The sequence below is a fragment of the Ipomoea triloba genome, chromosome 7 (assembly GCF_003576645.1).
Source record: "Ipomoea triloba cultivar NCNSP0323 chromosome 7, ASM357664v1".
In the NCBI taxonomy this organism is placed as follows: Eukaryota; Viridiplantae; Streptophyta; class Magnoliopsida; order Solanales; family Convolvulaceae; genus Ipomoea; species Ipomoea triloba.
In genome coordinates, this window is record NC_044922.1 from 24737716 (window position 1) to 24750904 (window position 13189).

At 34.8% G+C, this 13189-nt stretch overlaps 2 protein-coding genes and 1 non-coding gene across 3 annotated transcripts; all 3 read left to right on the top strand.

Moving 5' to 3' along the window:
* Window positions 1-4721: 4721 nt before the first annotated feature.
* On the top strand, window positions 4722-5495 carry LOC116025721 (histone H2AX-like). The gene is made up of 2 exons (XM_031267055.1): window positions 4722-4989; window positions 5094-5495. Exons 1-2 carry the CDS (start codon window positions 4783-4785, stop codon window positions 5313-5315), a joined length of 429 nt encoding a protein of 142 aa, XP_031122915.1. The 5' UTR covers window positions 4722-4782; the 3' UTR covers window positions 5316-5495.
* A 622-nt stretch (window positions 5496-6117) lies between these two features.
* Window positions 6118-6190, top strand: TRNAA-UGC. Its single transcript has one exon. It is a non-coding gene; the product is annotated as a tRNA-Ala (tRNA).
* A 65-nt stretch (window positions 6191-6255) lies between these two features.
* LOC116024946 (protein tas-like) lies at window positions 6256-10472 on the top strand. The gene is made up of 13 exons (XM_031265989.1): window positions 6256-6423; window positions 6575-6649; window positions 6728-6827; window positions 6916-7024; window positions 7438-7526; window positions 7782-7838; window positions 8004-8112; window positions 8195-8296; window positions 8426-8490; window positions 8606-8709; window positions 8784-8848; window positions 8972-9026; window positions 9867-10472. The coding sequence occupies exons 2-13, from the start codon at window positions 6586-6588 to the stop codon at window positions 10025-10027; spliced, it is 1080 nt and encodes a 359-aa protein (XP_031121849.1). The 5' UTR covers window positions 6256-6423; window positions 6575-6585; the 3' UTR covers window positions 10028-10472.
* Window positions 10473-13189: the final 2717 nt, after the last annotated feature.

Below are 13189 nucleotides of genomic sequence, written 5' to 3' on the forward strand. Positions count from 1 at the left end.
TCCCCCCCCCCCCCCCCCAAAAAAAAAAAATTGTTTTCAATTAGGTTTTTTTTTTTAAAATCTTGTTCTTCAACTACTACTCTTCTATATGCTTTTTTATAGGATGTATATAAAATATTGATGGAATAACACAAACTTATTGCTACTTTAAGGTTTATTTAAATTTATTCATAACATCTCAACTAACTTATTGACGGCTTTATTTGAATTTCAAACAAATTGGGCCAAGGAAAGAGACTTCCCAAAAGGAAAATGAAAAAATAAAAAAATAAAAATAAAAAACTGCTAAGTTCTTTATCTTGCTTACCGCATAGTATTTAAAAATGTTACATAAGACAAAATTTCACTTTTTTTTGGTTTCATATTTAATCTCTTATATGCGGAGTAGTTAACTAAAATGCCATGTCCCACCATTTTTTATGTCACAAATCATAATACTAAGTCTTTCCTGGGAACATGGCATTTTAGTTAACTACTCCGCGTAATACTTAGAATTGTTTTTGGAATTGATGGATATATTAGAATATATATGACCTATTCTATAATAGCATTCCCTAGTGCAACCAAACACAAGAATATGACTTATTCTAATAGTATGCTTTTTTTTTTCGAACCAAACAGTATAATACTATAATACGGAGTAGTATTCTTATTCTATTCATTTCTTATTTCATTCATGTTGGAATTCTATTCTATTCCTTTTATTTTTATTCTTAGAACCAAATGTCACGTACTTGTATGTATGACCAAGGTTATGGTTATGGTTCCGGAAATGGCCTAATTGGCGGTTCAAACCCAGATATATTTATATATGTTTTGTTTTAAAAATTTTTCAAATTCAACAATTAATTTTTTTTTCATCTGTTTTTTTTTTTTTTGAAAAATAGTCATATCAAATATTTAAATTTTAAATTTAAAAAAATAAAATAAAATTGAGCTTGCACTTATTTTTGTCAAGATTAAGTTGTCTATGAAGTGCAAAATATACCATGCCTAAAAATTCATACCTTCTAGGAGGCTTAACATTGATGTGTCTTGGTATGTTTCTAGCCAATTTGTAATATTGTAAGGGTACTCCATCAGAACCTTTAGATGTGGACTTTGAAACCTCAAGCCTCTCAAATGTAGAGAAATCTTGACCTTCTCAAACGTAGGTGGTTTCTTTGCTTTCTTAGTCAATGGAATCTAATCTATATCCACCTCTATTATAGCTAGCATATAACAATCAACAAACATATTCTCTTGGTTTTGTTGCAACATGCATTGCTCATCAAACATTGTATCATAGATGATCACCATTTTCTTTGCTATAGGATCTCAAAACTTGTAACCATTCACACGTTTATTGTGAAAATGTTACAAGATGTGAAAACCCGATTATTTACTAAGTTGGGCTTGTGATTAGGTTATTAGCAAAACAGAATCTACCTCAGCTATACGAAGAAAATCAATATAGTTACGAGTTATGATTTCTTTGAATTTATTGTTAGGTTGTTTGGGCTAACCAATGCTCATACTACCTATTGCAAATTGATCAATGATGTACCCTATGAGTTTCTAAATCAATTTGTGGTCATTTATCTTGATGATATTATAATTTATTACTTTGTATGTAAATTTAGATGATCATGTTATACATTTTAGAAAAAGTGTTCCAAAGATTGAGGGAACATGAATTGTATGTGAAGATAGAAAATTGTGAATTTTGTAGTCTTGAGATTTCTTTCATTGGACATGCTATAAGCTAATGGGGAAATAATATATATATATATATATATATATATATATATATATATATATATATATATATATATATATAGAAAAAGTAATAGATTGGCAAAATCCTTATAACGTGGGTCAATTGAGATCTTTCTTGGCTTTGCAAATTACTATCGTCGATTCATATATGGTTACTCTAAATGAGTGAACCCCTTGATTGATTTATTGAGGAAGCAACAACCTTGGCTATGAATGGATGCTCACCAAAGTATGGGAATTGCTTCTTTGTCTTGGATTCAAAGGTCATTTAACATGATGATTAAAATGAGTTAGCATTTTATAGTTAAGGGATTTATTTACAAAATTAAAAGATAGAACCAAAATAGTAAAGTTAGTATAGTCGATAAATCATTTTAAATATTAACTCCTTAATAATGTTGATAAATTTTAATTAATAAAAAAATATATTAAATTTAGAGAAAATGCCCAAAATGGTCATTCAACTATGACATTTTTCTTAATTTAGTGCCTTGATTTTTAATTGCACACAATGTGGTCCTCATACTATTCAATTTTAAGCCAAAAAGGTCTGTGTTAGCTTTGGCGTGAACCTGGCGTCAAATACAAGGGCAAAATGGACAATTTAACATCTTTGTCGTTGAAACCATTTGACCAGTCAATTTCTTCCCTAAATTAGCGACCATCTTTCTCCAAATATGGGTTCTCTTCTCCCTCATCCATTCCTCGCTGGCCAAGTCCGCCGCCGGCCACCACCATCTGTTGCCCCACCGCCACGACTGCAGGTCCGGCAAAGTCTACGTCTATTCCGCAGATGTTCAACTACGAGCTGGTGGAGAATTGCAACAAGCTGGATCCCTGGAAAGCGACGGGATGCAAGGTGGTCGCTAATGGCGGATTTGGGCTGCCGGCGAAGGGGCTGGAGAGCGTGGTTCCCGAGAATCTCCTCCCGGCTTGGTACTGGACGGATATGTACTCGGCGGAGCTGATTTATCACGAGAGAATGTTGAATCACCAGTGTAGAACCATGGATCCGGAGGAGGCCACCTGATTCTTCATCTCGTTTTACGCCGGAATCGTCGTCAGCAAGTTTTTGTTCACGGAGTTCAACTATACGTACCAAGATCGAGACCGTTACTGTAACATCACAGGCAGTGCTGGCATGATATATTCAGCGCAATAAGTCAGGCTCGTAAGTTAATCTACATTACTGGATGGTTTGTCTACCATTTAGTTAGACTTGTTCGAGATAGTAATGATACAAAAGAAAGCACTTTGGGGGACCTTCTCAAAACGAAGTCTCAACAAGGCGTGAGGGTGCTGCTACTTGTATGGGATGATCCCACTTCTAATAGCATTCTTGGGTATAAAACTGTAAGTTCTAAATGTGTTCTGTTTGTTTAGCACCGAGCATACAAATTTGTAGTTTTTCTTTTGGTGAAAACAATAAAACAATTCGTTTGAGTATAGGAAAGTCTAGCTAAGTTATATTTTACTCTATTCCATAACCGTTAGCAACAAATCTTGAGGAGACTTGTTGCTTCACTTGCTCGAGTTTGAAACTATTACCAATATTTCTCATTCTTATGATATCTAGGATGGAATCATGCAAAGAAGGTGCGATCTTTTTTCCATTATCTTCGAGTCTTCGTACATCCTTACCTATCGGGCTTTATGTCTAGTTTCTATAATCTCTTTGAGAAAGCATTGTTTGACGTTTGAGGAAGCTGCAGACTTGCTTTAAGAGTTCCAGAGTTTATTCATTACGGAACTTGTTTTTGTCATCAGGAAATTGGAACAATCTACACACACCATCATAAAACTGTTATAGTTGATGCAGATGCGGGTAACTACAGGAGAAAGATTATAGCTTTTGTTGGGGGCCTTGATTTATGCAGGGGACGATACGATACTCCAAATCACCCTATTTTCAGAACATTACAAACTTTGCACAAAGATGACTATCATAACCCAAATTTCACGGTAATCCTTGGATGAATTCTTTGTGATCATAATCTAAAACTCTTTCATGTTTTCGAAAACAAAAGATCTGTTAGTGATTGTGTTATTTTGTCACGTTTAACTTGAATAGAGACCTACTACTAGTTTCCCAAAAGAACCTTGGCATGATTTGCACAGTCAGAGATTGGTACAGGTATTGGTATCTTAAGCTCCAAGAGATTTGCATAATTCTCTTAAATCATGCCCTTAATTCCCTTGATTAGGCTGAATTCGTCTTCATTTCTTTGTCTGCATTAACGCAGGGGAAAAAGTTTTTGTCTTGATATGGCTTTGGTTCTTGTTCTCCGGTTAGGAGTAGAGAAGCACTTAAAATACCCATTTTGCCCCTCTTTTTAACACCCAATTCACGCCACATCTAAAGGCCGACCAATTTAGATTAAAATTGAATAGTTTAGGGATCACATTGGATGCAATTAAAAGTCAATGCACTAAATTAATAAAATGTTATAGTCGGAGGACCATCTTGGGAATTAACTCATAAAATTTATTCAAAGTGTACTTTACTCCTTCCTCATCATTCATCAATCACATATCATAATTAAAATTTAAATATATATAATTTTATAATGTAGTGTTCTTGCTATTTTTTAAATTAAAAATAATGTAAAAATTATATTATAATTTTAATGCTAAGATTGAGTAATTACCAATACTTAGTATATATTCCACTTATTTTATTAGTGTAATTTTAGTCGGAAATAATTGAGCAAATAATGTGGCGCCAAAGTAGGAGTCAAAAATTTGATGGAGCGCAGAAGTACCCGGGAAAGTCAAATAGGTGCCACGTTGGCAATCTCCGCAAAAACCAAGTAACCAATCAGAATCAAGATTTCTAGAACGGTGAACGGGAAGCCAAAAGATGTGAGCCACGTTGGCAATCCATGCGAAATCAAATCCACCAATTAGAATTGAGGTCTAGACCTCGCTCCTTTCTATATAAACGATCGAATGTGTTTCATTTCCCTCCCAAATCGATCAACGCGAAAACTCAAATTATCAAATTTCAAGTTTACCTCAATCGCCATGAGTTCTGCAGCAGCGGAATCGAAATCCACCGGCGGCCGGGGCAAGCCCAAAGCCTCCAAATCCGTCACTAGGTCCTCAAAGGCCGGCCTTCAGTTCCCCGTCGGCAGAGTCGCCAGGTATTTGAAGAAAGGCCGTTATGCTCAACGCGTCGGCTCCGGTTCTCCGGTCTATCTCTCTGCTGTTCTCGAATACCTAGCCGCTGAGGTTCATATTGCTCTCTATTCTCCTATCCTTTCAATCATTCATTTATTTTGTTTCTGTTTTTGTTGTGCAATCATTAATCAACTGTTGATTTGTTGAATTTGTAGGTTTTGGAGCTTGCTGGGAATGCCGCAAGGGACAATAAGAAGAACAGGATAGTCCCAAGGCACATCCAATTGGCGGTGAGAAACGACGAGGAGTTTAGCAAGCTGTTAGGATCTGTGACTATTGCCAATGGCGGTGTTCTGCCCAACATTAACCAGTGTTTGCTTCCCAAGAAGAATGCTAAAGGGAAGGCCGAGATTGGATCTATGTCCCAGGAGTTTTAGATCAGCTTAATTAGTTGAAGAATCAGAGGGCAAAGAAATGGGAATTGTGCCAATTTTTTGTTTTTGAACATTTAGTGCTTCATCAAAGTGTTAAATGTAGATTTGGTGGCTGAATTGCAGTTGTTAATAGAATGTTTGATGCTTGCTTTATGAAATTGGTGCTAGTTTAACGAGTGATGACTGACGACTATCAAATTATTAATCAATTTTTTTGCCTGGTGCATTGAAGATTTGATGAAATACTATTATATCATCCCTGATTTAACTCAGATCTGTTCACCTACCGGTTTCCTGCACACAACTGGCAGCGTTGATGCCCGTCTGAACCACAATTTTTGCATTGACTGGGATTTAGAACTGATAAACTAGCATTATAAAGCATTTGGTACAATGAAATTCTCAGATTTGTGATAGAGTTGGAAGAATTGAAAAACTTGCATTATAAAACACTTGCCAAGGAAACAAATGACCCCAAAGTGGATCAATTCTTATACCATGAACTAATGTTTACAATGTATGTGCATGTGTTTTATTTTATGAGTTTTTTGTATTGTGTTATAAAATTTATATTTGATTTATGTGTTTTGTGTTGTAAAATTTAGTGTTTATAAATATAAATTATGTAATGTGTTTTGTGATTCATAATGTTGTGTAGACCATGTATATGATATAAATTGCCAAAGCGGATGCTCAAATGGTAGAACCCGATGTGAGGTCTTGTAATTTGATCCAACACATCTTGCAATTAGTGTAATAGTCAGGTTTCGTATTTATAATGTTTAAACTGTGCTGCCGTCAACATGGGGATGTAGCTCAAATGGTAGAGCGCTCGCTTTGCATGCGAGAGGCACGGGGTTCGATCCCCCGCATCTCCACTTCAAATGTTTTTCCCACTTTTCCTTTAAAGCAGGAAATTAAACCTTAGGCAAACGATAGAGTAGACTGCGAAGAGTAGCCCCGCCAACGGACAGCCGGAGATTCTGCGTTATCTGCAGGAAAACATTCGCGACGCCGAACAGCGGAATTACGGAACAGTTCAGTTGTACAGAGGTGGGAGGCCTACGGGCAGGCGACGGCGACGAGCCGACGAAGGACACAGACTCACGAGGTTAATTTTTGCACTGTTTGTTTGTTTGTTTGTTTTTTTTTTTTTTTCCTGATTTTTGAAGTGAATTTATGTGTTATATTGTGTTTATTTTTTCGAAATTTGATTGTTAAATTATTATTTATAGTTAGATTAATGTAATAATATGTATCAGACTGCTCTGCAATGGCGTTGGCCATGCCTATGTTCAATCTTGCTCCAGATATGAGGGTGTCTAGACTCTGCTTAGGTGAGTCCATGGCTCTCTCTTTCTTTGTTCTCGCACTTGTACGTCTTTTTTCTTTCTGAGTTCCAAAATCTGAAGCAGGAACCATGACATTTGGCGAGCAGAACACCTTTTCTCAGTCTATTCAGATCCTAGATAGAGCATTTGATGCTGGAATTAACTTCTTCGATTCTGCTGAAATGTATGCACACCAAATGTTCGACATTTGTCTCCAATGTGCAGCTGGTGTTCCTCTCGACTGAATTTTCTTGAACTCTTTTTTATGCTAGGTACCCAGTGCCTCAGCGTGCAGAAACTCAGGGGAGGAGTGAGGAGTTCTTTGGCAGATGGATTAAGGAGAGAAAAATCCCCCGAGACAATGTCATTTTTGCAACAAAGGTAGTGAAAATTTGCTTCTATTTTATTTGCTTGTTTGTGTTTGAAGTAATGTTATCTGATATCAAACAACTATACCAACCAAGTCACTTTATCAATTGCCAACTTATTTTAGATTGGATGCTCAGAGAATCATTAAGAGTTGTTTCATAGCTGCAAAGTTGTGCTTATAAAGATAGTATAATGCAATATCACTTTTTGTTGAGCTCTATAATACATGTAGCATGAAGGAAATTTGTCCAGAAGAGTAAATAACTCTAATGGGGCATGACAGTGTTTGAAATATCACAAACAGGAGAGTTTCTCACTGTTGTTGTGACTTCCAGACTGATGCTATATTGATTTCTTCTAACCTTGAACAGTTGAACTTGTTCCAATTGCATATGGTTTCTTAGTTGTTTTCTGTTTTTATACAGGTCAGTGGCCCTTCTGGACAGATGTCTTGGATCCGAAATGGACCAGAAAGCTTGGATGCCTGGAATATAACTGAGGCAATTGACAATAGGTAATAGGTTAATCCATCAATGTGATTGTTGTCTTTGTTTGGAAGCATTTCTTAATGTTGACATTATTGACTATTTTATTGTATAATGTATCGTATCATGATGATTTTTCTAATTTCTTCCATTTTTCCAGATAAATAGTCGCAACTTGTTACTTACATAAACTTTTATCGAATTTACTGGCCCATTATGCTTTTACTTTTCAGTTAATGATTTTGTATTGCTGTTTGGACTAATTTTCTGATGAACTGGTGCAGTTTGTTGCGTGCAAAAACTGATTACATAGACTTGTATCAAATTCACTGGCCTGATCGGTTTGTACAATGGATTTCCCTCTATTTTCTCTCTTCTTTTGATAGCATCATATGTGTCAGTTAATAATTGAGAATTAGAAATTTAGAATGCGAAAACTGAATACGTCTTGGACTTACCTTCTGTCATCCACCATTTAATTGAAAATTTCTTGGACGTTCTCACAGCTATGTTCCAATGTTTGGAGAAACTGAATATGATCCGCTCCTAAATTTTTCCTCAGTGAGTTTTGAGGAACAAATAAGTGCTTTAAGCAGAGCTGTCGATGCTGGAAAGGTTATTTGTGTGCTTCCTAATAATTTGGTTATTCAACTTTACTTTTTGGCATTCAATTGAAGGTGAAATTTATTTCCTCTAGATCAGGTACATTGGACTAAGTAATGAAACACCTTATGGCATCATGAAGTTCTTACAAGTTGCCGAAAGTGGAACTGGCTATCCTCGAATAGTTTCTGTCCAGGTGCTGTATGGCTCAATTATGCTTGAAACTTGTGAGGCTTCTCCTTTTATCTCTTCTACATTGGTACCGTTATTGTTATGAGTAAAGCATGACTTGGCTTCCATGATTCTTTTTGTTTTACATTTTCAGAACTCATACAACTTGTTATGTCGAACTTTTGATTTGGCAATGGCCGAATGCTGCCACAACGAGAGGTGAACCTTGTATCAATACATTACGTTTTATACTTCTCTTTGGGTAGTCATACACCTTATTCATGCATCTCAATTATGCTGAGTGTAAACTTTCTTGAATATTTTTTTTCCCCAGGGTGAGCTTATTAGCCTACAGCCCTCTAGCAATGGGCATACTTTCTGGGAAGTACTTCTCACCTGATGGGGGTCCAGATGATGCTCGTCTTAATCTGTTCAGAGGTTACATCACAATCTTATTGCTATTGCAATACTACTGGTAAAATTTCTCACAAGTGAGCTGCTTCTTCATTCAGGGAGGTATGTGGAAGGGGAGTCCAGATACAACCTGTCAAAAGCCAGAATTAGACAGGCTGCAATAGTAAGTATATAGTTCTTACTTTCTTTTTCATGCTATATGGTCCCCCCTCTAGGTGTTTGTTTTGCATTTGCGTGACATTTTTTTTTTGTTTCCTAGCTAACGCACTTCTATTATGTGTTGCAGTCATACTGTGAAATTGCAGATAAATATGGTATTCATCCAGTGTCTCTTGCAATTGGTATGGCAAGATCTCTCCTCTCTCTCTCACTCACTTTGTGTGTGCATACATAAGACATGCATATAATTATAGATATTGGTGTCATTTAGTGAGACCAGTAGTAAATATGGTGGATGAAATACTAGGCATATAATTATAGATATTGGTGTCATTTAGTGTGACCAGTAGTAAATATGGAGGATGAAATACTAGGGGTATAATGGGTGAAACTGGGTGTTTTAAGCAGTGTTACAAAAATCCCGCCTAGGCGCTGATCGACCGCCTAGCGTATCACTATAATCGGTGGTCTAGGTGGCCGACTAAGCCGCTTAGGCGCTGACCGCCTAGGCCTCATAGTCGGTCGATTAGCTATTGTTTTTTTTTTAATGAGTTATTTCACTAAAAAAAACATCGTTTTGAGCAAAATAACCCTAAATTGTTTAAATTCTAGATTTTTTTAGGTTAATATTTAATATTTTAGTATTAACTATTAAAGTATTAAATAGTTTATAATTATTAGTCTTTTAAAAATTAAACAAATTAAAAAAAAAATACACAGGTGCCTAGCGATTTTAGTATGAGATCCAAGAGTTTAATTTAAAATTAATGCCATATTATAGTGAAGGTAGGGACTAATTGGTTTTAAGAAAGATATGCCAACCAAATAACCAACAAATTTCATGGTTAAATGTGCTCGACTTACTAGGAAGTAAGCATAGTGTAGCGATGAGATCCATCAATGATTACAAATAATTGCATGCATATCCAATATGTGGGGCATTTCGTTACAAAACAAGAGAGGAGAGAATGCTGTGGGTAATGTAATAGTGAAGGTAGTAAATTGTGAATCATTTTGGGCAGGTTTTGTTTTGAGACACCCTCTTGTGGCTAGTGCTGTGTTTGGAGCAACAAAGATATGGCAGCTTGAAGAGGTAGTTGGTGCAATCACAGTTGAGCTTGGTCCTGAAATACTTGCCGATATTAACAAGGTCCACTGGAGGCTTCCCAACCCCTGTCCTTGATCCCCACTAGGTTGTGACAGAGACAAACAGACATTCTTGAAAAAGGTTTGGAACTTTTCCTGTCATCCTGCCTGCAGTGAGTACATTATAATCATCATTGGGGGGAATAAAAAAGTTGCACATTTTGGGAGGTTGTCCTTGTCCATCAAAATGTTGGGGGGGTATTTCTCATGAACATGAGGATGACACTGACACAAATGGATGCTTAGATATTTTTGGTGTAGATGAATAGTCACGGGACATGAGTTAGGCCTCCTCATAAATAAAGCAAGAGCCGGAGGAGAGATGTGCGTGTTTGACTGGTTGGTGTATGTTGTTGTACTTATAAGATTGTATTTACATAATTATTTTCTACCGTATCAACCACAATAAGTATTTAAATAATTATTTTTAAAAAAATGTAAATTAAACATTAATTTTAAGATCAACTATAATGAATTTCTCTTATACTTTGAATTACTTATTTAAATACAAACACCGGACATTAAATCAGTTACGCAATGTGCGTGTAAAATTAGTATAATATATACATATCAAAGTGCTTATAAAAAATGTATAATATATTTATTACATATTACGTAATATATTAAATAAATAAAGGCGAGTATATTGACGTCTATATATGACAATTTTTGGCATTATATAAAAGTTAATTAGGAGTAAAAAGAAATGATATAATATGTTTACTTTTGAAAATATTATTTATTTTATTTATCTATTTCGTGAATCAAACATGATATAACCCTCTACAAATTTAATTTTATCCACAAATTCATATCACCAAAAGTAACTAGGGAGTAGTCAATAGTGCCGCATTATATTGCCTGCCATCGATGAATATAATAGAGTACATCAATGAGGAGGTTTAGAGGTATTGGGTTGAATTTTGATCAGCTAATGATGATGGGTTACAATAATATTGGTTTATTGAACCCTAGCAAACTAAAAATGTACAAGACTGATAAGCTTTAATTAAAGAGATTCCCTTTATTACATTAACTAGTATACCACAATGCAAGGTCCTTCACTCCTTTGTGAATAAAACTTTGATTCACAAGAAAATTCATATCCGCTATCTCGTATTGTGACTCTAACCCGTAAATTAGTTTAGATTGTCTATAATTGACAGACTCAAATTAAGAAGGACGATAAACAATTTCAATGGAGAGCTGAACTTGGAGTCTGTGTGATTACCCAATTAATTGTCTCACCAATTTGGTTAGGGTTACCCTTTTTGTGAAGAAAGCTAAACTTATAAAATCTTATTTTACATCATATATATTTTGGGTAATACACTACTATAAAGTTGTAATTAGTATTGCTTATTGATCCAACATGTTGAAAAATTCATGGTGGTAAAGTTTTGTTGAATATTTGTTTATGGAGTTAATACCTTTTTTTTTGGTCTTTCAAGTATTCTGATTTTAGTTGCATTAAAACTTTAAAATTGATTTTTTTTTTAAACTTATGAGTTTTAAATTTTTGTCACTTTCGATCATATGTTTATTATATACTAGCTATCAACCAGTTAACTATGAATAATTTAGTCTTTCCCTTTTATTCTCCCTATAAAATTTAGCATTCCTTTACCTGTTTTTGGTCGTTTTGCTTATGGTGCTTCTAACTTGTCGGTCACAAATATTACTATTAATTTTTATCAACTGACAGTACATAATACAATTATGTATATTATATAATATTTTATTGAGTACTACTAATTCCAGTGCCAATACAATTAGAAATATTATATATGAAAAGCATGCCACATCCACCTATTTATTTATTTTTTCTAACTATGATTTTCTCAATGATATCACATTTATTAAAAAAAATTGCTACATATATTCTAAAGTTCTAACACATTGGAATATAGTATGTATGGATGCATCTAATTCCAATTACTTCTTGCAAATTAAACGTTTCTTTTATTTATTGTCATGTCTTTCTTTTAATTATTACACACATATAGTTTTGAATTGACTCTATATATAAATAACTTATTATAAAATTATACATTTTAACAAATGATAAATTAGCATTTAAAAAATATTTATTATTATTGTCCAAACCCTAATGCTGCCTCCCTCCTCTCTCTAAAACCAAACGCCTTTCTCTGCTGCTCAACTTTGGCTTCCACCGCCGGCCTCCGGCCGGAGCTCTAATGGAGTTTTGAGCCGGCGGTTTTGGTCACCTTCTACGTTTGCTTTCGCTCTTCTTCCGCCCCGATCACCGTCGTAGCTCCGTCTGCCTCCGACCACCGCCACAGATCTTCCTCTTCCGTCTTCTCTCCCTTTGAATAAAATAATAATAGGTAGGTATTGGGCTTTGTGTTGGTAGTCTTGAACTCCCAACCCTATTTTGACTTTACCCACTTTTTATTTTCTTTATTATTGTGTTTTCCTCTCGTTACTTTCACGAGCATTTTTCCTCCCGTTGCTTTCACGAGCTTTTCATTTTCATTAGCATAAATCGTTTAGTTTGGTTTCGGCAAGTGTTGATCTTATCCTAGGCAACGAGCAAAAAATAATGATGACGAAGACCCAGATCTTTGATGAAACTTTAAGCTCCCTGAAGGAACATAGCTTCCTAGTTATGAAACAATCTGCGATTCAAGTTTTCTATATCATAGTTAGAAAAGTTGTTTCTATGTCTGACTGTAAGGAATGGCCATTGATCGTTGATGTAAACATTTTATGTTATGAATTAATGGAATAGCTACGTTTACCTTTAAAAAAAATATTTATTATTAAATTAATTTGTCGTTATCCATTTGAAAAAAAAAAAAAAACATTCATTTTTGAGCATGCACCAATTTACAATAAAAAAAATAACATTTTAATTCTTAACTCATCAATCATGTGAACTCAATAGTGATTAATTTATAATCAATAACATAGTGATCATCACAACTAACAATATTGAAATTAATATTTCACGTAATAAATAAACAAAGGGGGCAGATATAGTCACAATCTTGGATCAAACAAAAGTAATCTCACTTCCCATCCAACTTGTGTAAAAATATTTATTTATTTATTTTTGTTATCAGTATCTTATCCAATAAAAAACTATGGCACTGTTTGGTGAATGACTGTTAGCTAATTGGGTTAGAATGTATGATTAGTTGATAACATTAACTGATTGTAGAAAGGTATTTGGTAA